This window comes from Simochromis diagramma, unplaced genomic scaffold, assembly GCF_900408965.1.
Source record: "Simochromis diagramma unplaced genomic scaffold, fSimDia1.1 OVJJ01000361.1, whole genome shotgun sequence".
Classification (NCBI taxonomy): Eukaryota; Metazoa; Chordata; class Actinopteri; order Cichliformes; family Cichlidae; genus Simochromis; species Simochromis diagramma.
In genome coordinates this window covers 15,481,267-15,507,985 of record NW_024386860.1, presented here as the reverse complement: position 1 = coordinate 15,507,985, position 26,719 = coordinate 15,481,267, and the positions used below count along the sequence as shown (strand labels likewise).

The window sequence follows — 26,719 nt, the reverse complement described above, 5'->3', positions numbered from 1 at the left end:
TAGGTTTAGGGTTAGGCATTCATTTTTAATGGTTAGGGTAAGGGGCTAGGGAAACCATTATGTCAATGAAGGTCCTCACTAAGATAGCTGAACGGGCTTGTGTGTGTGTGTGTGTGTGAGTGTGGGTAGCGGGATGGTTTGTTCTCATTTCTTGACAATTGTTCACCTGCTTCGGGTGTATTGCTAGAGACCTGCTTTAGTGCAGTGTCAAGTCTTTGTATTTTGACTAAGAGCTGCCTTCTATTACACTTTCACATCTACCGATCGCCTGTCTGTGAGGCATTTAGAGAATATTGGTAAACTGCAGCTTCATCACTCCCAGCCACAAGGATACTTTCAATCTGTACGAAAAACTGCAGTAAAATTGAGTACAAAGATGGTAATAAAGGTTCTCACTAAATACAACTTTGTTCCTTATCTGCATGTCAGAGGAAGTGATTAATACAGGGCGAGATTACATTTGATTAGTTACCAACTGGCTCAGTGAGCATTAGCTCTGCTGCTCAGACTTGCTCCATATGGTTTGTGTTAAGTAATTGTATCCTTATAGGCATCTTCTATTCAATACAGTAACGCTATATCTGTGTATCACCTTTCATAGCCGTTTGCCTGTTTGCGAGGTGTTTAGGGACGTCTGTAAATTTCAGTTGTGGTGATTAACTCTTTCCGCAAGTCTTTACAACGAGACCTGACAAAAATGATTGACTCATTGCTTGACGAGAAAACTAGCTAATCTATCATTTAACATATCATTGCAGCCCTGCGGTTGCCTACACAAAGTGCCATATTTATTTACTTTTGTGTATGACAGTGATACTATACACAGCAGTGAGGGAAAGGAAACCCTTTTTTATCCAGACTGCGATGCTGGCATTGAGGATAGTAAGATAAAAATGCTTGAACTGTCTGCCCAGAGCATGAAACTAAAACAATGAACCCACTGTCCTGCTTTAAATTAAAAAAATATATATATTGACAATTTCTTTTTTGAATATTTTTGAGGAAACTGCAGCGGAAAGCTGGGTCCCAGCATCTGATTTTCAGAGTACGTGGGTGCTGCTGGGGAGGAGCAGCCGCTGGCCTGGCGGTGCTGGTAGATGTGGCAATGCCGGCTGGGTAGTAAGGGGGGAGGACCAGCTGCCCGGGGAGCGCCCATTACGAGATAGAGCCAGAGATAAGTGCTCTCCCAGGCCCCTTTTCAGAGGCATAATTAGCACACTTCTTATCTGCTGCTCAATTCACATTCACACCCGCCTGCCATGAATGGAACGTGAAAGAGAGGCAGAAATCGGGGGAACGAGAGAGGTAGAGGGGCAAGACAGAGAGATGGGAGGGAGGTGGAGACAGCATGATGGAAACCTGTTCCCAGACAAACCGTCATTTGAGAAGAGAGAGACATGAGCGAGTTAATACTGCGACCGCCTCACTCTCCCCCTTTTCTCTATCCTTCCAAGGAGTCTTTGAACTCCTTAACAAAAACAGTGGTTTGTGCATCAAACTGCAATTTGGTAAAACAAAGCTATCTGGGGCTATAATCATCCTAATCAGCAAGAAAAAAATAAAGCCTTTGCAGATATTTCAAGATTATTCCGCCCTTGGTGATCTATTTCTCCCCCCCACCATCTTCTTCATCAAGCACAATTGTGGAAATCTTCCCAACTCTGCCTGCGACAGACACACGAAAACCTTTAATAATAAGTCCTCAGTGCTACATTTTTAATTGCTTTTAATAAAGAGTTAAACTGGCGCTATGTTTTCACCCTCTGTTTCCAACACACACAAGCTTGTGTTGTGTGAGCTCTGCGCTCTTTGTGAGAAGATGACAGGGGCTCCCATCATCATCTAACTGAGTGGAGCTAATATAAACAGGTTTGTTTGGTGTTGAAACAGTGTCGACTGCTAAACTCCAAACCCACAATAAAGAAGACATGTGTCATTATGACGATAAATCGCTCCACTGATACACTGAGCTAAGTTTCCTTATGCGCCGTCTCCAACCTTTGATGGAGATGTACAGTTTTCCTGCACACACGCATTGAAGGAAATTCACCAGAGTCCACCAATCAGAGACAAAAGGTCCTCAATTTCTCGCTTTGAACACAAAGGCTGTGTCTGCACGTGTGTGGACATTGGACAATTACGTATGCCCGTCTGGACTTTCAGGCTTGGATTTATGGCATATCAGTACAGCTCTACTTTAGAAAGCACGGTCCAATTAACAAATAATGCCACCTAAACACAGAGGACAATTTGCGACAGTTCTTTAGTGTGTATTTCACTACCTGGCTCTTGGAGGCCGCCACCTTTGCGAACAAGGCCTGGGACACTTTGGCCCTCTTCATCTCCTGCTGGATCTCATCGTAGATGGTGGAGTTGATGTTGAGGATGCAGCTGTCTGCCTTGCCGTTCCACTCGCTGGGCAGCGGTGACGGTTTAACCTGGTAATAAAAAGAACAAACATTTGATTTAAAGGCTTTCCCGGTTTTATTAAACTCTAATATGTTGTTAGATATAAGATTCTATTTGTATTTGGCAGGTTTAGATTGCATGTGTGGACCTGGACTCTCTACTCTGTCTGAAGATTTTCTTTTTTATTAGTGTTGTGTGACAGTTGGTTTACTAAATACTGCAACAGAGTAATGTAATGTAATTTAACTTTATTGTTCCAGACTTTCTGATAACACTTTGCGCTGATAGACAGAGAAATTAATATTTGCCTCGCGCTTGAAAAATAACTTTCCAGCTTCATAAACATAGAAAACACTAAAATTGCACTGACATAGGAATATTGTTGTCAATGAGAGTGACTTGTATTTTCAATGAGAATGTATCTGCTCAGTTGGCAGTGCTGGGGTTGGGGAAGTGAAGGGGTGAAGTTGTTTGCTCACAGGTGAAATGCCCACAGGGATTCGGGGATTCCAATCCTCCGGCCTTACGCTGTTACAGTCTTCCCTTCGGGGCTAGAACACAACACAACCATATTTGTTCAGGCTCACATAAGAAAAAATAATAATAAAGGGAATCTGTCTGAACACATGATCATGCATGCAGCCAACTCTTATACACACACCCGCGCGCTCGAGTGTAGATTTCACCCACACACAGCGCCAGCCTTACTTTGCTCAAAAACACTTAGATGTGTTGTGTGAAACGTTATTATTCTTATGTCAAGCCGGTGATTAAAAAATAAATGTAAGTCAAGTGAAATCAAATCATCTTCATTCAGCGGCTTGTTGCATCTTGACGAAAATCCTTTGACAAGGTAACAAGTATCCTAATAAAAGCATTACCCAAGAACCATTAGCATATGAATCATTCCATACGAATCTTTTTGAAAGGAACCATCGACAGGGTTGGGTGTGGGTACAAGTAAATGGCATTCAAATAAACCATAATAACACCAACAGCTACCATCTCACGATGGAACTGGTGATCAAAAAACATATATATTCAAGTATTTGTCTAGACACCTAATATGAGCTCCTTTATGTGTTAAAAAAACAATCTCTGAAATTTGTGGTGAAAGTGGAATGTCTGAGAATTTCTGGGCCTTTTATCCTGTTTTATGACAGCTCGACGCGGGCTTGTCAGCGGGAGCAGGAGGGTACCGTGTCAAGCAAATTGTTAAGGCAGAGACATGCACTAACTGGCTTTGGGAGAGTCGAGCCGAGCCATCGGTACATGTGAGAGAAACATACCTCTGCATCTGTTTTTATGAGGCCAATAAAAACCCTCCTCTGTCTCAGGCTCAATTGCCACCCTGTCTGATTTATGTGCTTAAATTCACACCGCATTGCTTCATAGGAGAGGCTGGCAGATGGCCAGGTGTATGAGTGTGCAAATCTGTGTGTGCGCGTGAGAGGAAGGACAGAAAACAGGTCTATATGATAAATGTCAATTGGTTTAAGTCATACAGGTGAATCATATTAGGCCTTGAGATATTGTACTGATGTGCCAACAGTATTTTGAGTGATGTGAAAATAAAAATCAGAAAGCAGGATTTGAATTTTCTACACCCTGCTGTAGCCACTGCCTTTATTCTCCGCCTTGGAGATTTATTTCTGTTTTATTTTGTTTCGTTATGTGCCTCTGCAGCACTGTGAGCTCACTGCAGATATGCTAAGATAAGCCTGATATGAACTTAACAGGCACTTCATAGTTCCACGTTCCTGCCTTGGCTTTAAGGACACTAACAGGAACACTAGAAGCAGATTATTTTGCCAAAACCTTCTTTTATCTTCCTTTTTTTACATCAATAAATTCCTGTGCGATAGTTCACTCTGCTGCTTTGAGTTCCCGTCCTGTGCCGGCACAGCCTGAGATTGTAAAGATGAGCCGTGAACTGCAAAATGGTCCTGCTTTAAGTTCAGCACCGCTGCTTCACAGTACGACTCTTTCTTTTCAGCCGGCCACTGCCACCACGCTGAGCCTTTTCAGAGGGAAGATTGATTTTTAAGATGGGTGGGCTGGGGCTTCTATCTCACTCTCCTCCGCACCTAAATAAAAGCCAAATTTTCACCGGAGACAGGACAGAAGAAGCCTTTGTCTGGCCCTCTCACCTCCCAAATGCAGCTGACCGCACTTCAAATGGGCTTAAGTGGTAGAAAGTTGCCACATACCTTTCAAATGAGGGACACTGATTTGCGGCGAGGGTACAAAGTTGTGCTGTGGTACGAAGCGATTTTGAAAGAGGCACTGACTAAACGATGTTTGATCTTTCACAGAGCTTGTCATCACCGAGTGAGCTTTATTTTTTTGAAATGGGAGGGCTGTTAATGCTGCCTAATGCATGGTAAAAGGTCAAAATTAGCACAAAAAATTATCCATCATTTGTGCACCATTCTCACCTGTGTGGCGAGGGCGGGGATGATGCACAACTCATTTACATGCAGGAAGAATGTAAAGTATGTTCTCTTTACCACTGACAGACTTTTATTTGTTCCATGTGTTTCTGGAGAGGCTGATACAATAGAGGGGAATGTGAAGCATGCAACGAAACAATGTGTTGGGGTTGTTCTTGTACACACGCTTGTTGTTGTCCCAGAAAACAGAGTGTGCTAATGAGTGCATGAGGTGCCTGTGTTTGTACAGTATAAATATTTAACATCGCGCAAATGTTTTATACCAACTGACTGAATCTTCTGAAGAAGAAAGAAAAAGGAAATAGCATTTTGTTTGACCTTGTGTGGTTTGCAGCACCTCTAAAAAAGCGCCCGCGTCACGAGGTTTGTTTCACACGTCTGTGATCCTAACACAAAGACGGACGGACAGACATTCTCAGCTCAATCCAACCTGCTCTCACGCGTGCATACCTTTACCCGTTGCTCACTGCGTGTAAACACATTCATGAAATACCAACAACATCTCGGCAGAGCTGGCTCAACAGTTCAAAGGAACAGATCCCTTCAGATATGTCGTTTTATGGGGTAGAAATGTAGATTTATCAGCCCTGAGTTTTGCGTGCACACTGAAAACTATAACCGTGTAGAAAGTAGATTTTCTTTGCTTTTTGTCAGCCACAGGACTTTAAAGAACTGTCACTTCATTTCAGATTACTCTGACTCGGAGCAGAAAGTGTTTTCTTTGAGTTGGCCACACAACAGAATAGTTGTGGAGTTTAATAAGCAGGGTAATGGCAATAAACATCTGGGTTCGGTTGGCAATACTACATGATTTTTGGGTCCCAAAGTTGACAAAGTATTTACTACAACTGCTGATGCTTTGTGTTTTATCCATCACACTTCTGCTACCAATGGAGCACAGCCTCATCTCACATCATATGTCAAGTTCACCGTCCTAATTTGGCGGCGTATTTAAGCTCCATAACTTTGCATGTGTGTCTGCTGGTTGAACCCATCCACCACCCCAGCATCCACTATAAGCAGCAGGGGCCTGTTCTACTTAAGCACGTTTTTTTTTAGGTTATTACAACATGCTGTATAACCACAGAAGAGCATCCACAGAAACAATAATTTACCTGTACAGGTCGGCTGGATGGGGTGCTGATGAGCGGAGCGGAGCCCATTGCAGAGGCGGCCGTGAGGCTGCGCTCCCGCTCCTCCTGATAGATGCGGTCACGTTCGGCCTCCGGCAGCTGCAGGAAGTTCTGCATGGCGCGCAGGTTGACCAGTAGCGACTGGGACGCCGTCTTGGGATCTTCCTCCTTACGCAGGATCTCAGACAGTAAGCCCTACATGATGAAACCACATTTAGTATATATATTTAAAAAAAAAAAAAAACAAAAAGAAACGAGAAGGTGCCAAAAGAGCAGTGGACGGAGAGCAGCATCAAAGAAGAGTGAAAGAGGAAGAGAGAGTAAGAGGCTCCCAGAGCGGGAAATAGATGTGAAGCAGGGGTCACGGTGGTAACCAATAAGGAGAATAATCACATTAGAGGGTTCTTAAGTAAGACAGTAAAGTGTAAATGGAGACTCTAATGACAATGGAGCTGTGACGCTCTCACACACGCTTTCTTTTCTGAGTCAACTGATTATATGAGAGTCTCCACCTCTCACAGACTTGCAGGAGCTTTGTCTACAGAGAGCAGTCCATTATTAATGTTATAAAATCATCCCATCATATCCTCATGACTCTCTGCAGGGCTTTTGTCTGGAAGTACAACAATACTGTTCTGTCAGTCTAAAGCACTTCATCCATGATCATTTGTGGAGATGACGGGAAAAAAACCCCACTTTACTGAAACTTGTGTGTGGCCTCTGAACCCATCGCACATGGGTGGTATTTAGCACATCTTGGACATATTCTTTGAGTCGTGTACTGCTTTGGATAAGAGCGGAGCTACTCGCCTGAAACATCTTGTCTTGTTCAGCGGGCAATCAGTGTATCCTCTGTTTACTTTTCAATAGCGCTCAATTCCATCATTATGAGACGGCGATGACTCCATTATCAGAGACGTGTGATTGGGCCTTTTCATCAGCTCTTGGCCACACACTGTGCAAACCATCGCTCCGCTTCTCTCACCATCAATACGTGTGATTTGGTAATAAAACAAAGTGATGGGAAAAACAGATTTGTGCTTTTATTTATTTATTTTTAAAGCATTCGAGTCCTCTCGGGCTAATGATCAGAACTGCAATATGCGGTTGGCGGTGTTTCTTCGGTGACTATTAAAATATATGCAGCCATATATGTCATGTTTAAAATATGCAGGTCTGTGGTATGCAGACATGTGTGAACAAACCACCCATTTTTATTGGTGTGACTGTGTACTTGATGGATACACATTGTCAGAGGACAGATTAGCAGTATATCCTTTTTATGCTTGAACTCTGTGTGTCTGTTTGCATTCTTCAGTGTGAACATGCTTATCAGTTTTCACCATCAACCATTTCTATCTGTCTCTTTAGGTTGAGTAGTTTCCACCCCATTAAAAAAAAGCGACCTCTGCTCCTTTGATCCACCTCCTGCACTGACAGAGGCCTCTTCACCCTGCTAATCAACACCTCCCTCCCCTGTCCTTTTATTAATGCAGACTTTGTGAAGAAACACAAACCTAATAAATAATCCTCCGAAGGCACGTTGGACTAATTCCTAACATCAGCCACCGATAAGGCTCTATTTGTGTGGGAGCCTGCCATGCTGCACAAAACCACCACTGTCTGAGTAAGTAACACAAACACTCACATAATTTTTGTTGCTGTACGTTCTAACTCCAACAGATCCTTATCGCTCTTTTTCCCCCCTTTTCTTTTTCACATATAGAACTTCAAAGAAAATGGAGAGGTAATGAGGTTTGTTGTCAACCCCCCCAACACAGATAGTACGTCTTAAGGCTTTAACGCTGCCATCTGTGTGTCTGTTGATATGTCTGTTAGGCCTCTGACGCTGCAGTGAAACCACATATTTTTGGCAGAGAGAGAACGGATGCCATGACCGAACCTGGGTCTTTCACATGGCAGCCTGCCAGCTGTCTTCAAGTGAAGCAGAGGTGCTAGACTACTGGAGTGTGTGAGAATTATGAATAAGCAGTGGATTCATACAGAAGCCTTTCCTAACATTTCATAGCGAGAGAGATCTCGTGAAATTGTAGAAATGATAATGTGATACGCTTCCTTTTCAAACAGGATGTTGTTGTAAGATATACACTTGATGTGTTACTACGGGAGATAAAAGCTGATGTTTTTGGTTTGATTTTGGTTGGGAGTATTTGGCTGAATTTCACCGGTGCCACTTGATTTTACAACTAAAGAACTTTAAGGGGATGTAAAGGTACCTTTTCCATATTTTAAATACTTTATTAACATCTGAATATACACAGTATTGATAAAAAAACGAATGAAGACTGTATGATGTAGGCAGATGCAGTATGTTTTTTTATAATTTTCTTCCAGTTTAAATATAACCCACTGATTGAGGTCAGTTCTGTTACAATTCGATCTCCTCACCTGTGTTCTGTTGAAGGCCACACGGGCAAAGACAGCCTGTGAGATGCCGGCCCGTTTTAGCTCGTCCCTCACCCACTGGTAAATCTCAGAGGAAACCTCTGTGTTCGATGCCACCTGTGGCTCCAGAGGCTTGGTGTGGGAGCTGCGGTTGACAGGTGGGTGGTTGAGGTACTGCTGCGACAGGGATTGCTGCGCCAGCAGCCGGTTCACTGCATACTGCTGGTTGAGGATCTGTGCCATCACAAGCTGCTGGTTGACCAGCTGGGGACTGATGGGTGTGGACACCAAGCCCGGGTGATGCAGACCGGGGAGCTGGGGCTGTCGGCCTCCCGTTTGACCACCGTGCGGCGGCGGAGCATGAGGCAGCGGCGGCACCGGCGACGAAGGAGTCTGCTCCGCTGTGCTGCCGGGGATCGGCTGCTGCTGCTGGGAAAAACTCAGGTGGTTGTGGTTGTGGTTAGAGCCAGGTGGGGAGAGGTCGGACAGGCCGTCCATTTCCGCTGGAGAAAGACAAAGAAAAATAGACACGAACAAATGATTGGCTTAAATTCCACAAAGAAAACAGAGGAGGAAAAAACAGGCGCGGAGAATGACGTAAAAAGAAAAACTAGCAGATAGCCATCTAACAATCACGAACATCAGTTTAATGGCACCATAGTCATACTCTCTAATCAGAAGAAATGAAACAGACCCGGCCTGCATCAGATCAAATGTTTGCCTCGAGTCAATCTAAGCATGTCAGCTTACATTCCTGTTTACATTATATGAGAAGGGAATTCATTTGTGAAGCTCGCACATATCTAAGAAACCAACGAAAAGCAACGGGAGGTTAGAATCTTCCCCCTAACCAGAACTCTCCACTGGCCTCTTCCTCCCTGACCAATGACCGGGTAAAAAAAAGAGAAAAACGAAAAAGATGGAAACGCAGATAAAAGAGCCTCATTGTGTTTGACCTGTGTCTTCCACTAACCATGCCTTCGAAATTAAGCACAGAATGTCTGTGGCCTCATCATGTGAAAAAAAAAATTCTTGTGTGTGTGTGTGTGTAGGTACAGAAATGATATGTGCGTGTTTGTGTGTATGTGCATGCACAGAGGCAGAAGCAATACAGCTAAATCTGATTCTCTCTTTGCATCCTTAATTCTAAAATAAGGAACACAAGCTAGCCAATATGACATATTTAGGGGAGGATGGTTTAAATATAAAATGTTTGGAACAGCGAAGAGAGAAAGGAGGGGTACATTGGAGGACAGAACGAGTAACCTGAGGAACTGCCCTGTTTGAAATACTGAAACGGTTTTGACTCGAACTGTCTGTGAGAAAAAAAAAATTCTATGTGCCGTCATTTAATGGCATTTTGGAGATTTTTGCAGCATCTCTTGCTTTGGGAATCTTTAAGTCCATAATGGCTGCTGGGGAATATTTTAAGACAGGTTTAAATTATGTGCTTAGAGGATGAAAACAATGATTTAACATTTAAAGTGCTACCCACAACGAAGTGAATGAGCATTTGGAGCAGCTGAATGTTTTCAGGTTACCGCCTCTCTTTAAGGAATTCACATATGCTGAGGCTCTTTGCATGTACTATGCCGAGTGAGTGAGGGGGCAGTATTTAAGAATTCATACGGATGGCAACATTAACACCTCAGAAGTGTGCTGCGGCCTCCACATCCCACAGAAAAGCATCGTATGAGAATGTGAAAAGCATAAATTGCTGTTAAGGGAAGGGGTGGTTTGGGGGGGGGGGGGGGTCTTCAACAAGCTGAATTTTTCAGCAGATGAAAGATTAAGTGCATGGATGTTTTCCAAAAATACCCACAATAATCGTGTGTTTGAGCTGCCTGTTTCTTAACTGTCAGCAAGCACAAAACACCCGGCCAAGACGGGTCTATTGAGTGTTTGTCGAAAACAAATGATGTGGAGGGGGGGGGGGGGACAACAAAAAATAAAAATCTTGGTAATAATCACATCTCTTTCCATAATCCCTGGCATTCCCTGGCTCTGATGGTATGGTGTGCCTTTTCACTCATATGTGAATGTGTGTATGTGCGTAGTGTGCATATGCTCGCTCACACAGACTGCTGGGGGGCATACTCGCAACACACAAACACACAGGCACATGGAGGCATTTCCATGCAAATTGAAAAGAGAAGGGGTGACAGAAGAGCATGGCAGGCCCTGGGAGAAAAAGGCTGCCACAGAAGCGGGAGTCCTCGTGTGGAATCCTGCCACAAAAGAGCCCCGGATTAAACACACAATGGGAATGGGATGTGGGCTGAGGGAGGGAGGGAGTGTGTGTTTGTGACTGGGAGTGAGAGAGAGAGCGAGAGAAAGAGGGAACGAGAAAGAGAGAGAGACACTGACCCAACTCCTGCTCCTGTTTCCTTCCCTGCGCTCACTCGCTGGCACCCACTTCAGCTGACAGAGAGTACCTGTGACCAGGTACTTGTTCCCCTTGACTTCAGGCTAAAGCTACTCACTGAACATGATGTGCTGAAGTGAATTTAGAGTCACATAAGACACTGCTTTCAAAACACAAAGGGTTGCTGTGCCCCCCCGCCCCTCTCTCTCTCGCAGCCTTCATGCTTGGCAGTTCACCAGTGTTTTTTCTCTTGCTGCCATTTGTGGCCACATACAACAGCCCATCATAAATACTGAGGTTGGACTGGGGCAGGAGGTTTTGCCACGGGCATGTGGTGGGCACCTGAGGCTCATGTGCCAAAGTTTTTGCTTCTGAGGTTTGGCTAACATGGCGTGCGCGCGTGTGAGTTTATCTGAGTGTGTACGAGTACATCCTGAGATGCTATCGCTGCTTCTCTGTGTGCGTACACATCTGTGGTTAGGTTCTTATCAGGATTCGAAGTCCTCAGAGAGTATCATACAAAGAAAAAACACAACTGTGTAGTAATTATTGCTTTTTTTTAAAAGACAAGCATAAATCATTTAGATTGATTCTCAAATTGTAAAGGAACTCTAAGTTTAGTTGTGACTGAGATGGAGATTTCCACGTGTAGCCTGTGGGTTAAAGTTAACAGAGCGATTTTTTTTTTGTTTTAATTGTGACTTTAAAATGACTGTTGTTGGTTTTTGGATCAAGATTATAATTGTGATTCAGTTTTTGGAAAGTCTGGTTGTTAACGGCAGTTAAGGTCACAGTCTGAGTATAAAGGAAAGTTTCTCAAAAAGTGACTGTGTGTTTATCTTTGTGTATTAATCTGTATAATCTCATTACAAGAAACAGGTACAAACAAGGAGAAAGGCTGTAAGGATCAGGTTTGACATCACCGTAAGTAATGCTATACTGAGTTTCCGCACAATTAATTAATGCCAAAGCAAAGTCCTCTACAGTGTGTGTCTGTGAGTATTTGTGTGTGCGCCCATGTTGCAACATACCTAGTGCATTGGCACGCGGGCTCTCACGGAGGACACACGTCCCCAGGTACCCCTCCAGCTGGGAGGGTTGACGCATGCCTGAATAGTCAAATAGCGAGGCACGCACACGCACGCACACACACACACACACACACACACACACACACACACACACACACACACACACACATTGCAGAGTTGTGAGGAAAGAAAGACAGGGTTAAGGCTTTCTACAATTTGTCTCTCCCACTCCAGCTAAGCAGAAATATGACATTTAAAATATCAGCATTTAAAACTGAGGCCGGACTGGCAGCTGCAGCGCTTCCACTTTTAAGGAACATAAAACCAAAAAGAAAACAACTGTGACAGAAAATGTGTAGGTGTATGCAAGAGAGTACTAAAGTACAGCAGGTCTCGAGTAAATAAAGTTCCCAGTGTATGTTGCTACTTTAACTGATGGAGGGAAAAAAAAAACATCAGATAAGATATGATCACAACACACTATTTGCATGGAAGGCTGTGAAAACATTTTGATATAATATCTGTGTCTATCATCACTGCGAGCAGCAGCAGCAGCACACTGGTAAAGAAAAAAGATAATGTTCAACAGATTGGTAAAGCTAATATCTCAGCATTAAACCAGCTCACAACAGAGCGCTGTTCTGCTGAATCAAAAGACATAAAAATATATCGGCGTGCTATCTGCAGCTTGGGTGCTACTGCTATTATATAACCTCATTTCCTGGCAGGTCAAAGGGGATTTTTCTGAGATTATATAAAGCATGTGTTGGTAGAAGTTTGATAAGAAAATCTAATTGAATTTTAGACTAGGCCGGCTGAAGTCATACTTGCCTTTTGTTCACTCACACACACACAAACAAAAAACAAAACATCTTGGGTCACTTTGGCTCTTGCATTAGTGTTAGTTAAAGCAATAATGGATAAAGCAAAGTTAACACTGTGTGTAACTGTAACACTGCCTGCAGTGAGCTTAAATTATTAGACAACAAAATAAAAATGTATTTCTGCTTCATGCAACAGCAGGAAGACAAAGAGACGGTTGGTTAGGGAACATATTGCAATGGTGACTGGTGTGTGTGTGTGTGTGTGTGTGTGAGAGAATGTGTGTGCAAAGAGACAAAAGTGTGAGCGCCATACTTTGCGCCCCTCCGTTTTGCTTACCCATCATATCTTTTGTCTTCTTGAAATGTTTATACCAGCGCCCAAATTCCTGACACTTCGCCGCCGACACATTTGCATAGTAAGTGCTGTTCACAATGGAGGAAATCATACTCTGAAAGAGAGAGATTGATTGAGGGAGAGGGAGAGAAAACGAGAGAGAGACTTTAGATTCTCATTGTGGAAAATGCAGACATAATAGTAAAGCTTGTGAAACATGCAGTAACACTGTAGCTTGTCAAAACAAATAAAATATAGGGATCGAGTAAAACCCAGCACCAGGGGAAAAAAGCTAACTGAAAAGTATCAGACATGCAGAAATCTGAGATTGTTTTCTTCTACAGGTAAAACAAATTAAACCAAAGAAGGGGATTTATCTCTTATTAATTAATCAATTACTTTTATTTTTTTTTTATCAAATGCCGATGAGTTTGTCTGAACTTTTTGGGTCACTTATAAGGTCACCTGAGCTCTACATCTGCTCACTCCATGAGCATGCGGTGGGAAAGATATTTACCTTTGAAAGGAAAAGAAGATAGCTGCTTATTGAATATCAGCACCTGGGGAGCTCGGCGATGTAAACAGATAAACCTCTTTTATTTTGCGGCTCTTTATTTATACAATCTGTTAAAGACAACGACTTCGAGCAGATTGGGGGCCGCACCGAGCATGTCGTTCTCCGATGCGTACGTGCTCCCATCTCCCCCCTATACAGTCGCCTCTTTGCCCTCTCAACATTTACTTCAACCGCTCTCCTTCGCCTGGGAAAAACAAAGAGCTGGTTTTTTTTTCCTCTTTCCCATCCAGTTTCATTAAAATGAATGTTTTAACACCTTGCCGGCCTCCGGGTGAATAGCGAGGTTGGCACAGGAGAAATTGTTTTTGATTGTTATAAATATTCAAAAGAACCAAACCATCTGTTTTCAAATTATAGGTATGCCATCTTTATCATTTTCTATAATATATGCGCTTGGAGGATGGTGGGGGGAACCTTCTGGCAGAGTAGCATGGCAGTGTGAGCAGAAATGAACAGCCACAGGATGATTCTGGTTCTCTGGCTCCAGCTTTTCACCACAAAAGGAGGTTAAAGGGTGACAGCTGTGCCATCAAAAAGGTCGATCAAACTCTGAACTCCTGACCTCCGGATTAAAGCCGTACGCCGCACCTTATACAGCAGCGCTGCAGCTAAGTGTGACGCACCGAAAACTTTAGACATGGCAGGAACGAGCCACCCAAAAGAAACAAGACAGACACAGGTTCCTTTTGTTAAAAAAAAAAAAAAAAAGCAGCAGGTAAGGCACAATTTTAACCAGCTTCCTCCTAAAAGATTTACATGAGGAATATTTTCCATTCCTCTGTTTGAGACAGAGAATACCACACAGGAGACGTTATAAAAGCTAGAGCTCTGCGCTAGCCAAGTCTTGGTTCAGTAATATTAAAACCCAGCCGAGGTTGGAAAAGAAGCAATTACATGTTTAGGAAGACATCGAATTTTGTGTCATGGAAATGACAAAAGACACCAACTATCACACACACAATTACTACTATACCTGCTTGTACCAGGTGGAGTCAAGTTCAACATTCAGCTGCTTATTATTATTAATATTTCTTTCTTTCTTTTTCTTTAAAGGCAAATTCAGGCAGCTGAGGCGAGTCACATTCGTGCAGCTGGGTGAGAACTTGTGCCAACCATGCTGCGGTGCATCATCCCGGCATGATGAAAAACAGGAGGGTGAAAAGGTCTGCATTTGGACTTGTACGCTACAACAAAGCAGTCTTTTATCAATATATTGAAAAGCCTTCATTCAGCGGAAGCGCTGACGGAGTTCAGGTTCGGTTTAATGGGTCACACTTTTATGCATGAACTGACTCATTTTTATTTTTATACAATACTGGTATTAGGAAATAGTAGCTGCAAGTTCAAAATTCTCTGGTCCTACATTGACAGTCTCTCTCCAACTCCACGTCCCCACCCAAAGATCCGTCTGCAAACCACGTATTTAACGTAAGAAGAATTCGCCTTTAAGTCAGGGGGATAATGAACTCCTCTCCTCCAGCCTGGCATCTTTTATTTACAGTATATCTGGGCTTAGGCGGCTCCAGGCAACAAACAGGAGGCCTGCAAAAGACGGTGTGCTTTTTTCTCCCTCACTTCCCGTCTTTCTCCCCTATCTCTCTCGCTCCCTCTTTCTCCGCCATCTTTGACACAGATGTTCTAATAAACGCTCCTCATTAATCAGCCCTCTCCCTCAATACATCACTCTACCTCTCACAGGGGGCCCTGCGTGTATGTGAGAACGAAACAACACACACACACACCTATTCTCTCCCTCTCCCCACCGCTCTGTCACACACACATGCATACGCACTAAGTGAAATCAAGCAGATAACCAGAGCCTCTGCTGCCACTGCGGTGCCAGCGGGAGGGCTGTGCTAGGGCTTGTCAACAGGTAGCATGACTGCGTTTGTGTGTGTGTGAGAGTTTGCGGGTGTGTCTCTGTGCATGAGCATGTGTGTGGACCCTTTAAGTGATAGCCATCTGCAGCACAGAGAGCTTATCAGCAAGACCAGGAAGTGGCACTGGGCTACTATCGGTCCCCAACATCTATTCCACTCCCCAACATGGGAGACAGGAAGAGCGAGGAAAGAGTGTGTGTGTGTGTGTGTAAGAAAATAGCAGTGCAGCAGGCAGGTACTGTAGGCACCCAGCTGCTAGTGTTAGAGTGTGGTATATACACACTGGCAAACACACACACACACACATACAGAGTACAACCCCTGCAGACAAACACACATGGTGCTGTTACACAAACTCACACAAGCACATACACAATTAAACACCAACACGCATTCCAACTTAGCCTGATGTCTTGAATCAGCTGGGGGAAAAAGCGCATCCCATTTGCAACACTGCGCCTCGTCTCTCGCCAACATCTAACAGAGCTCAATTATGGCACATATCCACCTCAACTGGGATGACCCCTCCCCTTCCTTCATTCTAACACACACACACGCACTGGCAGCCAGGTTATGCCTGTGGCAGCCGAGGTGGTGAAGGCCTGCAAAAGATGGCATTTTGATGACTATTTGCTGCTACACAACGCAGCAGCTGGTGCATCAGGGGCCGCCCAGCGAGAGTGAACAGGGGGTGGGCAAGAAGAGGTAGTGGTGGCAATGGGAAAGAGTGGGGTGAGGTGGTGGCGATGGTGGGGGACGTGGGGGGGAAATCTCATTTGTTGCCATAGTTTCTGAGAATATGGGCAAGGGGGATGCTAAGCTTGGTAGCAACCTCAGAAAACAAAATCAGCCTGATTGAGGGAGAAGTTGTATTTTGCAGATGCCTCTCCCAGCTATGAACTGTGAATCCTGAAGCGTGCTTCGTATTTCGCACGGGTCAGAAACAGTTCCTGTAGCCGAATGACAACGGGCATTAGTGAACACTGCATTCTCTTGAGTTTCCTCGAGCCATTTGTAGGCCGAACACACAAAGCATGACTCTCCGCTACAAAAGAATGAAACTAAATGTTTGACAAGGCCCCGGACAAAAGAAGCATTTCACAAAATAACGCCCCACCGCCCTCCCCTCGCTGCTTTGCTCCCCCTCCTCCTCTACCCCCCACCCCTGTCTCTCTTCAGAGCCCTGTTCAGAGGTGGGCTAATTCTCTTTCACTCACTCGCTGCGATTCTCTCATCTGTTAACCTCTCTTTTCGGTCTGGGATTACGCAGAAGAATATCAAGGAAACACTAATCCTAAAAAGGTGCCAATCTTCTGCTCCCTCCTGCAACGCCCCTTTCTCCTCCCACTCATTTCTCTCTCCTTTTTTTTCCTGTCAACTCAGAAATCTCAGCGGGTGGGCCAAATGCTTCCTGGCTTCTCACCTTCTCATGAGACTGCACACAGGCGGTGACATCACCGCTCGCAAGGCAGGGAGTCCGTGTATCGAAGCAACGTGCGGATGACCACGGTCGTAAACCAATTGGGTTTAGGAGGAGCAAACTGCCGCTCCATGGGTGTAACTGGCCACATGCAACCCCACAGAGTAACAGATGTCAAACACCATCGTGGCAGCCATGTTTCAGTGAGGCAGATAGAGATACATGCGAGGAGATCATCAGATTATCAAGCAGCAACACGGCAAAGCTGCCAAGTTACACGAAAACTTAAAAACTGGATTATTCTTTTTAAGCTCGCTGCCTTACATTTTGACTGTAGCTGCCATAAATCTACAAAGGACGCTGCCATTTAAATGTTGTGCTGAAATCCAGACTGGCTCGTAAAATACATAAGATATTCACAAAGAAAAAAAGATCAGATAATTTCAGGTCTGCAGCTCGTCCTCTCTGCAAACCAAAAACAATCTTCAGTTTAATTTGAGACTGGTGTGTATGTCAATATAGCAAAAATGTGTCTGAGCAGGAGTGTGTGTGCTTGTGTGGTAAATCCTCTGAGCTAGCGTGTGCTCTCTTCTGAGCCGTCTTCACATATGGACCGTAAACAGGGTGATTACCAGACCGGGCTGGGCTCCGCCTGAACGCCACCCAGGGACTCTTTACATCATCAGCGCACTGCTCATGCCCGGCTAAACAGACACACACACACGCACGAACACACACCGAGAGCAGCAGCTCACTCGCACGCGTTCGCACACAACGCAAATGAGGGTCTCCAGGTGACCATACGGTGGCCTAGGAGGAGAGCTGGCTTCGTACTGAAGGCACCTACGCACACGCTCCGATGTGAATACACACACGCATGCAAAACGCAAATAGCAATTTCGCATATGCGCTCTGCACATTGATATACAAGCAAATACACACAGGTGCACACATATCTCCTTGTGCTGTAACTCCCTCACACACGCACATTATTGGCCCCTGTGAGAGATATACTGCCATTTCATTCCATTCACTCCAGAGCTGCCTCTGTGATATACTGACTACACCGCCTGTTAATACAATATCTGCACTAGTGCTTTCTATCCAACCTCCCAGCCGACAAAAAAAAAAAAAAAAAAAAAAGAGGAAAAGAAAGACACAGAATATAAAACCTAAACATACCTCCAGCCTGAAATGTTGAGAGTGAATCAAATGAGAAAAGAACAAAAAGCATCCAGATCGTTCTGGGCCCGGGCCAGTGTTTATCTCACAATAACCATACGTTCAACAACACCTCTGCTTTTTGGCTGCTGGTACATACGAGCCTGTGTGTGTGTGTGTGTGTGTGTCGTGGGTGGTAAAAGAAACAAACAAAAAAAAAAAATCAAGAGGCAAACAAATAACAATAGCCATTGATTTGGATTTTCTATGCTGATTCTCTTTCCCATGTGATCAAACTCACGGCATTTGATAAGTTAAAGATAAAACACGGAGGTGATGGACACAGTGGTGTTTGTTTAGTTGTGCGGTATGATAGAAGGGTGTAGGGTTGGGCTTTTTGTTTTGTTTTTTGTCTTTTTTTTTGGAATAAGCAGTTTGGTCTTCAGCACCTGTGATAAAGGACATTCTTTAGCCAGAGAGCTCTGATTCATGTCTTTGAGTAACTCCTTGAGGGCGTTTCTTACTGTAGAGTGGCTCCATTGCTCGGGCGGCAGGTCCTCCAGCTTAGGACAACTGTGAAGAGAGAGGAGACACACAGGGATTTGGGGTGGAGGGTGACAGGGAGGATAAGGATGGGGAGAAGAAGAAAGGGATGAGTGTGAGGAAAGGACAGACAGGGATAGAAAGGAGAAGGGGGGAAAGAGTAGAGCATGAAAACAAATTCAGATGGAACGGAGACTGAGACAGGAAGGCAGCAGCTTTGATGGGATCTTCAATGAAATGCTAAAATTCACAATCTTGCAACTGAGTATAGACATTACACATGTGTATTACACATTGAACTATAGAGGTATTTTTGTGCAACTTCAATCCAACATCATAGACCTTAAAAATCTCGCTGCATCTTAAATCACATATTTTCACATTTACATTTGATATTTCAAGTGTAACAGTCAAAAAGCTGGGTGTGAAACACTGTCCACATCTTACTCTTAGAGGTTGCCAGACGGAGGGAAAACCAAACAATCTGCAGCTTTTGGAAAGGGGTCAGCAGGTGTCGTGATGTTAATACTGGCTAGCTAAAAGTAGAAGCTTTTTTCCTACTCTGAAAAATAAAACCACACACTGAACGTGTTGGCATTGTTTTGTGTGAAATTTTCATTAGAAGAAATTACTATTGTGTACTAATACAAAACGCAGACAATTGTAGTGAAATGTTGTAAATGACATATCTAGTGAGTATACAATTCTACCCCACTGAAAATGATAAGTGCACAGTATCCAGCGTGTACAACATAAAAGCATAAGAAAAATTTAAGAGTCGAGATAGGTGTTTTCTTCAGTCTACTCCTAAAACTGCCTAATATTTGTAAAAGCTGTGGACATTATCACCTGCAGCGAGTGGATATTTTATTGTAGCATAATTTCAATACTTTTGCTATTCGATTTAGCCTACACGTGTCAGAAAACATAACAAAATGTCTTGAAATCGCATGTTAAAATTGTTATGTTCTATTTTCTAAAAACAAGAGAAACGCACCAAATCCTCAGCCACGAGACGCTTGAACCTTTTTCGATTATCATCATTACTCCTGATTAATTTTCTGTCAGTCAACTCGACTGATCATTTCCCCACTAATCAAGTGCTGAGCTGAAAATTCTGGAAGCAAATCACTTTCCCCAAAAACAAAGGTGTCAAACACAGTTTGCAGCATTTCGCCTGACCCCGGTTGAGGAACATATACATGCATACGTGGATAAATTGGCTGGCTTGCATCAAATAGGCAGAGCAGCAAAGACGGAGAGGAAACCAGAGAGAAAGCGAGCTGAACGCACACGGGTCCCTGCTCGTTTTTCCTGCTGCAAGCGCCCCTCCAAGACAGACAGATTTCATTTGGCGCATCAAGCAGATGCATCTGGAGATTGCTCTGTCTCTCTCTCTCTCTCTCTCTGTATCTGCCTGCCTCGATCTCTCTCCCTCTTTCATATTCTCTCTCTCTCTCTTTTTCTCTCTCTCCTGATTGTTCTGATTAGTTAATTACTTTATACAACACATCTGCTGGATTGATGCATGAATTATACATCAGCTGCATGTGGCGACTATTATTTCGTGTTACTTCTACCTTCCTGGCTTGTTGTGCTCGGCGAAACAATTTAAGGTGTTACTGGCGAGATTTCTGCTGCAGTCGGGGCGGGGGGGCTTTAAGAGTTTGGCGGCGTGGGTAAGAAAAAGGGGAAAAACAAATACAAACCAATAACAATATTGACAATTGCGTATATACGGCGTAATCAAAATGAAGCTGTATATCAAACAGACTGTCTTTGCTGTTCGCCTGTGCTGCAATCGCGAGCTGCAGAGACACCGACTGAATTCTGGGTTTTGAAAACGTAAAATATATTTACGTGGTGGGTGGAAGCAGAGAATAACTCAACTGGGCTCCCGTGACTTTGTGTGTGTTTCGCATTACACTTACCGCTGAATTACTTCACGTTAAACCTGGCTAGAGACGTGAATAAGAGAGCGATGAGGGCGCATGAGATGCTGTGTGTGTGTGCCTGTCCATAAATCTGTCAGCCGGTGTGTTGGAAATGTTATGAGCGAGGAGAACAGAAAAGGGATGCACACCACATCTGCTACTAAGAAAACATACACATGCACACTCTAACACACAAACAATGGATTTTCCAGAACACCTTAAACTGCTCCAGCAGCTAGAAAGCCTCTGGGGAGACGGAAGTGAACAAGAGGAGGGAGAGTGGGAGAGAGAGACAGGCAGAGAGAGAGAGAGAGAGAGAGGGGGGCAGCGGAGAAAGACAGCTATCCATGCATTCAGGGGCTAGCAAGCCGGAAATAAACACAACCTTCTGTAGTCTGGCTGGTGGACGTGTTCACATCAGTCGCCGTGCCTGTGTGTGTGTGCGTGTGTGTGAGTGCTTCATTGGTGGAGGTGGGTGGTGATGGTGTTGGTGGCGGGGGAAACAGAAGGAGAGGGAAGAGAAAAGGAAGAGGCAGAGCGAGGTAGAAAAAGAGTAGAAACAGCTCTCCAGAGGGTTGCAGAACACTGGGTTAGCGTGCAGCTGGCACAAGCCTCCACACCAGAGCCAGTCGGCTGTTTGTGTGCGCGCGCATGTGTGTGTGTGTCCATGAGTGCATACGAGCCTGTTTGTGTCCATGTCTATAAATGCTTGTATGCTCTTGCCGTGTGTATAAATATGACAAAGCCTCACACCTACAGAGAATAATTTAGCATACAATATGGTGAGCAATGACAGGAGAAAGCTAGCAGTATTCAGTATAGTAAAGGTTTCATCTTCATCATTCACAATGTAGACTCAAAAGAAATATATTTTGCCTAAAATATCCGCTGCAGCCAGGTTTATTTATGGAACTATTTCAGGTGAGTCATTTTTAGCCACGCAGTCACCGACCACATTCGTTTATTTGGTTTTTTTGGAGCTGAAGCAGAGCTTGGTTTAAAAACGGTTATTTACTTATCATACTTTCACGTTTCCACTGCAAAATGTTAAAAATCACTCAGCGGTTAATTTCATAGAATCACTTCTCAGCTATGGATAAGCTAGATTGTTACCAAGAGTTCGAATTCTCCGGAATCTGTGTTCTGATCAATTAATCAGTGGTTTTTTTTTTTGGTTTATGAATGGGTTTTTCCCACTTCCTGGGAACGGCCAGTCTGAGTAATAATGTTTTTCTCGGTATTAAACACGTAAACTGGCACATGCTATATGTGTTATTGCTAGAAGCAGAGATTGAGAGGTTGAGATTGAGATTACACACTTTCAAGAGAGAGTTCATTAAAAAAAGGTCTAATTTATGTATTTTTAATTTGGCCTGCTGTGGTATTTATCTAACAGATTTTGGTGTGAACTGTCCAGTTTGGGAGATGTCAGCTGATGTCCCGTTTGAATCATGGTCAATTCACACAACAGCAAAGAAGCTAGTAGTAGTAGAGCTTTTAAGGTAAAAACAAAGCTTTAATTTAGGACATAGTCAAGAAAAAAGTAATTGAAAGAAACTGGTGATTTTAAACAAGTCTTGAAAATCACGCTTATTTATAAAAATGCTTCAAAATAACCACCCAAGTGAGTGCCCGCATGTGTTTCAAGATGGCTGCCAAGTTGCTTACTTGAAGGACTTGTGACACAGTTGAAAAGTTGACCATCTCTCTTTCCAGAAAACCCCCTCAAACACTTTTAACTACAGCCGTTCACTGTGTCACTCTCTAAAAGGGACACAAGAGGCTTATGCTAGTGACAAAAACACCACCAGCACATGTAATAAACAGTGTGATAAACACTGACGGTATCTCCTTTGCCTGAGTTGTACTGTTTGCTAGCTGCACCAATCTTTTGCGTGGCGGATGTAGACAGCAAAAAGAAAATAGTTCCTACACGAAACTACTCACAGCTAGGTTGGTGGACTGTTTTGAGCAACCAGGTTATGATTTCCGGAAATACATATTGCTGCTGAGTTTTGTTTAATTATGTATTGTCTTGGCATTTTTGCACCACAAGATATGTGTCATTTATTTCCATTATACCGATGAGAAGGCAGACATTTCTACAACCAATATATCTTCAAAACGCTGAAACTCACATCGAAATTATCTAGATGGATAAACAGCGCAACAGATCAGAGGGGGGAAAATGCTAATGTGATCATGACTAACTGTTCTCTTCAAACACAGTTTTGTGGTTAGCACTCAGGTAAGAATATGTATGAACATGTGCACACATTCTGGGCTGGTGCAACTGTAAATATTCCAGTACACATGTGCCCAAACTTGTGGATTGGTTGCTTACCTGTGCAGCTGGATCTTAAGTGTGACCACGTGGTAGACGTCCTGCAGCATGTCTGCCACTGTGGCGTCTGGTGCGTCTGTCACATATGACAGTGGGACGGGGTTCCACTTCCCCACCTGAATCATACCTGGATGATGCAAAACACATGCAGGCACACATAAATATGGGCAAAATGTGGCAAAGCATGAAAAAAAATCACAGATTTGGAAACAAAAGCACAACAATGGACACAGAAGCAAATAAATCAGCACGAAGCTCGCTTTCACTGTTCATTTCAAAGCCGTAAACATGCACGGTAGGAACGAAGCCACGCATAGATACCCCCAGAAGCATTCCGGTGCCATAAATGCTCTTTATTTCCTTAATTTTCACTGAAATCGCAACAACCACGCAGGAATTTTTCCTGAGAGTGCTTTTAAAACAGTGGCAGCCCGCACAGCAGAAAGAGAGATGGAAGACTGCTCATGAGAAAGGTGGCCTAGGATGTGTATGTATGTGCAGCGTGATGGACAGCCTATAATAAAAGAGCATGCATCGAGGCACCTTGAAACAGCCGCACTCAGCCTACGTGTGCTCAAGTGCAATTAACAGACCCTTTCCTCCACCTGCCCCTCCCACCCACTGTCACCGAGGGTATATGTATATAAATATATACAATATGAGCACTCAAGTGAATGTGCATGTAAACATTTTACTGTGCAGCTAGCCTCTGTGAGAGTGCGAGGATACCTCTGTGTGGGAATATGTAGCGTATGACCCCTGGGAGACTTTCTGGGATCAGTGTCAGGTTGTGTTACTGTGGCTTCAGATCTGCTGGCGGTAGGCTATTATGGTCACAGAGTGTATGTGTGTGTAGGTTTGAGTGAGTGTGTGTGTGCACAAGCACCAGCATGTCTGAAAATGCTGTAGAAAAGACGCTGATAAGCATAAAAGAAGAGCGTCGGATCAGAGAAGAAAGAGATGACAATGATGAGAGTGGGTGAGGGGGTTACCTTTGGCCTGGGCTGCTGAGCTGTGGGAGTAGCCCAGTGACAGCAGGGCCATCTCGATGAGCTGGTTGAAGAGCATGTCCTTGCGCACCAGGACGAATTCAGCGTGCTCCTCCTTGCTGTCAAAATCCATGGGATTCTCGTAGTGCTCGACCACACAGAACACAGGCAGCATGTTGCCTGCAGACAAAGAGACACAAGCCATTTCTTCACATGCAAAACTCTGACCTTCAGTCCTCTGTTTGCAGAGGAATGGGATTAAAATTTAGTGCAGATGATTAAGTTACACTGAGGTTGGCTGTCGAGGGATTAGAAGTGAACATCCAGGTTTAAGCTCTGAACACAAGTTTGGACCACAAAGGCATATTTCATCTTTTATAGGGCAATTTCCTTCAACACCTTCACCTCTTTGTCCCATTGCCAAACTCTATGATCAGCTTGAGGGATCAAATATTACTTGGGTGCATAATTTTAGACACAGAATTTGCTTCGTCTTTTAAGAAATTGCCCTCTTTTTTCTTTCTTTTTTTTCCATTTCCATCATCTCCCCCCTGATGCTTTTTGCTCCAAATTCCCATTTTAAGATTCATTTTAAATGTTGTAGCATTCCTTCATGTTGCCTAAAGCTTTAAGATGATGACATAATATTGCAGAGGTGTTGCACTATGGCCTGCACTGATTGGTATTGCTTGTGACAAGCAAAAATATACTGTATATTAGACAGAACGATAACCTTAACCGCGTGTGAACAAACATGCCACAAAAAACAGAAAGTCTCGTCTCTCTTTTTGGCACAATATACAGTTTATTCACTGTCAAGGTGCTGGGATCGCATTAGCCTTTTCCCCCTTGACTGCCAACCCAAAATCATCTTCCCATGATGCAGCGCTTCAAATCCCGAGCCACCTCTGCGCCCTGAGGTTTACGAGTCTGTGTCAACAGTGGCTCTGCTGTTAGGTGGAATGAACAATCCTTGTCCAAAGACTGTCAAATGTTCAAGGGACCAACTGTGCAAATATCATCCAATATGCCATTTTGGCTAAAATAACAGGCGTGAAATTTAGACTTTGAGGGCACAGGGGCGGCTTGGCCTTTTGAAGTTTTAGTCTGAATAAAAACAGAAAGTCAAAATTATGTCAAAGTACTGATTGGAGGTAATCTTTCGCTTACTGTACTTTGTAAATGTTGCCCTGTTTCCCCACTTTTTCAGTAGGGTCTCTGCTCTACCTGCTGCCACCTGGGAACGTTTCTTTACATACGCTGTAAGTGCAGATAGAAATGATAAACATTGCCATATTTTCTAATCCCAAGCATTCCAGAAGATGCACACAGCTCTGGCAAAACAATCAATAAGCCAACAGATGCAAAAGAATGTGCTGAAAGAGCTGCTTTTCTCCTCCCCTGATTTTAATAGATAAAGATCTAACAATAAAGACTGCTGTGCAGGTTCATTTGGGGGATCAATACTGGCTTTGTTTCCAGGGAGCCCAGAGAGGGCTGCGGTAAATAGTGTTTCGGGCTCGGACACAATGCCCACTGTGGGCCCTCTGCGAAGCCTCCGTGGCTGACCAGCCGCCTCTCTCGGCTGCTTCGCTCTTTTCTAAAATTTGACAAAAAAAAAAAAGGATGAGAAGAAAAAGAAGAGGAGGGGAGGGCAAAGAGGATGCTTGGAGGAGCAAACGTTGTAGGAGGCCAAGAGAAGCAGAGATGATGAAGGTGAGAAATTAGGCTCTCTCAGCTGGTGTGCAACACGTAGATAAAAAGCAGCGAATAAGAGAAATGGCCCATCCGAGGACACTCGCGCAGCTACATTCCAAGACTTCCTTAGTCCCTGTTGGCCAAAGAAAACCAAACCAGCCAAACAAACAAACATTTGAGCCCTCGCAGCCAAGTGCTATTACAACTCCAAACCTGCAGGATTTCAAACTCAAAAAAAAAAGAAAGAAACATAATCATAAAATGAAGGTTCACATATTGGATGGCTTTGCCTGGCGTGTTTTTCACAAGATGACACTGGTTATATTAAAAAGCTATGTCATAATCTCAAAGTAAAGGCTCCCTTTAAGCAGCAATGGCTCTTAAAGGACTGAAACTTTCCCTTAATAAACAAATGTCAGAGCAGGAGTGCCGGGGTTGGAGAGAGCAGCAGTGACACAGCGCTATGCAGCACGGCACAGGAATAATTCTCACAGTGCTCTTCTATTAGCTATTGTCTGGGCAAATAAGTGGGAGTGAGTGTGTGTGTGTGTGTGTGTGTGTGTGTGTGTGTGTGTGTGTGCTGAGATGACTAAAGAAGCATTGTAAAAAGGTTTAAGAGTTTTGGAGAGCATGCAGGGGTGGTGGTGGGTGGAAGGTGCTGTGTGTGTGTGTGGGAGGGGGCCTATTTAAACTGCATTTAAATTACTTTCCTCTTTTTACATTGGTTATGTTTCCTCTCAGTCATTACAAATACACGCAGAGCTGCGTATACTTTATTTGTATTGCATGCGGCTGATACAGGCTGGCACTGCGACTAACATTTAACACCTTCAAGATTATCTTGTTGTGTATAAAGGACAACTATAAAAGATGTCAAAAAATAAGGCCTGAAAGTAAATGGTTATTTTGAATTTAAAATAATTTTGTCTGTAAAATAACAAAAAGTTTTTTTCTTAAAAGGAAAAAGCAGTGAAAACATTTTCCGATCATTTGTTTTTCCTACCAACACTTAAACCCCCTAAAATATTCAGTTTTCTGTCATATAAAAGAAATAAAAGCAGAAACTATTCTAATTTTAGACGCACATATTTGGGATATGTGCTTGATCACTTGATTTGTGATTAATTTTCACCTGTGTGATTAACGCACAAAGTGCCACACAATTTCCCAGGACCCAGAGGGAAGTCTTCAAATTTATTATTTTTGCCAATAAACACT

The 26,719-nt window shown here is 43.6% G+C and overlaps 1 protein-coding gene across 5 annotated transcripts in view; it reads right to left on the bottom strand.

Moving 5' to 3' along the window:
* The window catches only part of LOC120732873 (DNA-binding protein SATB1), a 60,959-nt gene that overhangs the window by 19,336 nt on the left and 14,904 nt on the right, over positions 1–26,719 (bottom strand). For 4 of the 5 annotated variants that reach the window (XM_040030751.1, XM_040030748.1, XM_040030750.1 and 1 more), the window contains exons 3-11: positions 23,807–23,983; positions 22,815–22,941; positions 18,443–18,566; positions 12,959–13,070; positions 11,798–11,875; positions 8,405–8,904; positions 5,978–6,190; positions 2,889–2,960; positions 2,283–2,438 (exon numbers count right to left, since the gene is read on the bottom strand). In XM_040030751.1, coding sequence (XP_039886685.1) covers positions 2,283–2,438; positions 2,889–2,960; positions 5,978–6,190; positions 8,405–8,904; positions 11,798–11,875; positions 12,959–13,070; positions 18,443–18,566; positions 22,815–22,941; positions 23,807–23,983 — 1,559 coding nt within the window. The remainder of the gene's footprint in view (positions 1–2,282; positions 2,439–2,888; positions 2,961–5,977; positions 6,191–8,404; positions 8,905–11,797; positions 11,876–12,958; positions 13,071–18,442; positions 18,567–22,814; positions 22,942–23,806; positions 23,984–26,719) is intronic. The other variant, XM_040030752.1, reaches the window with a different exon arrangement.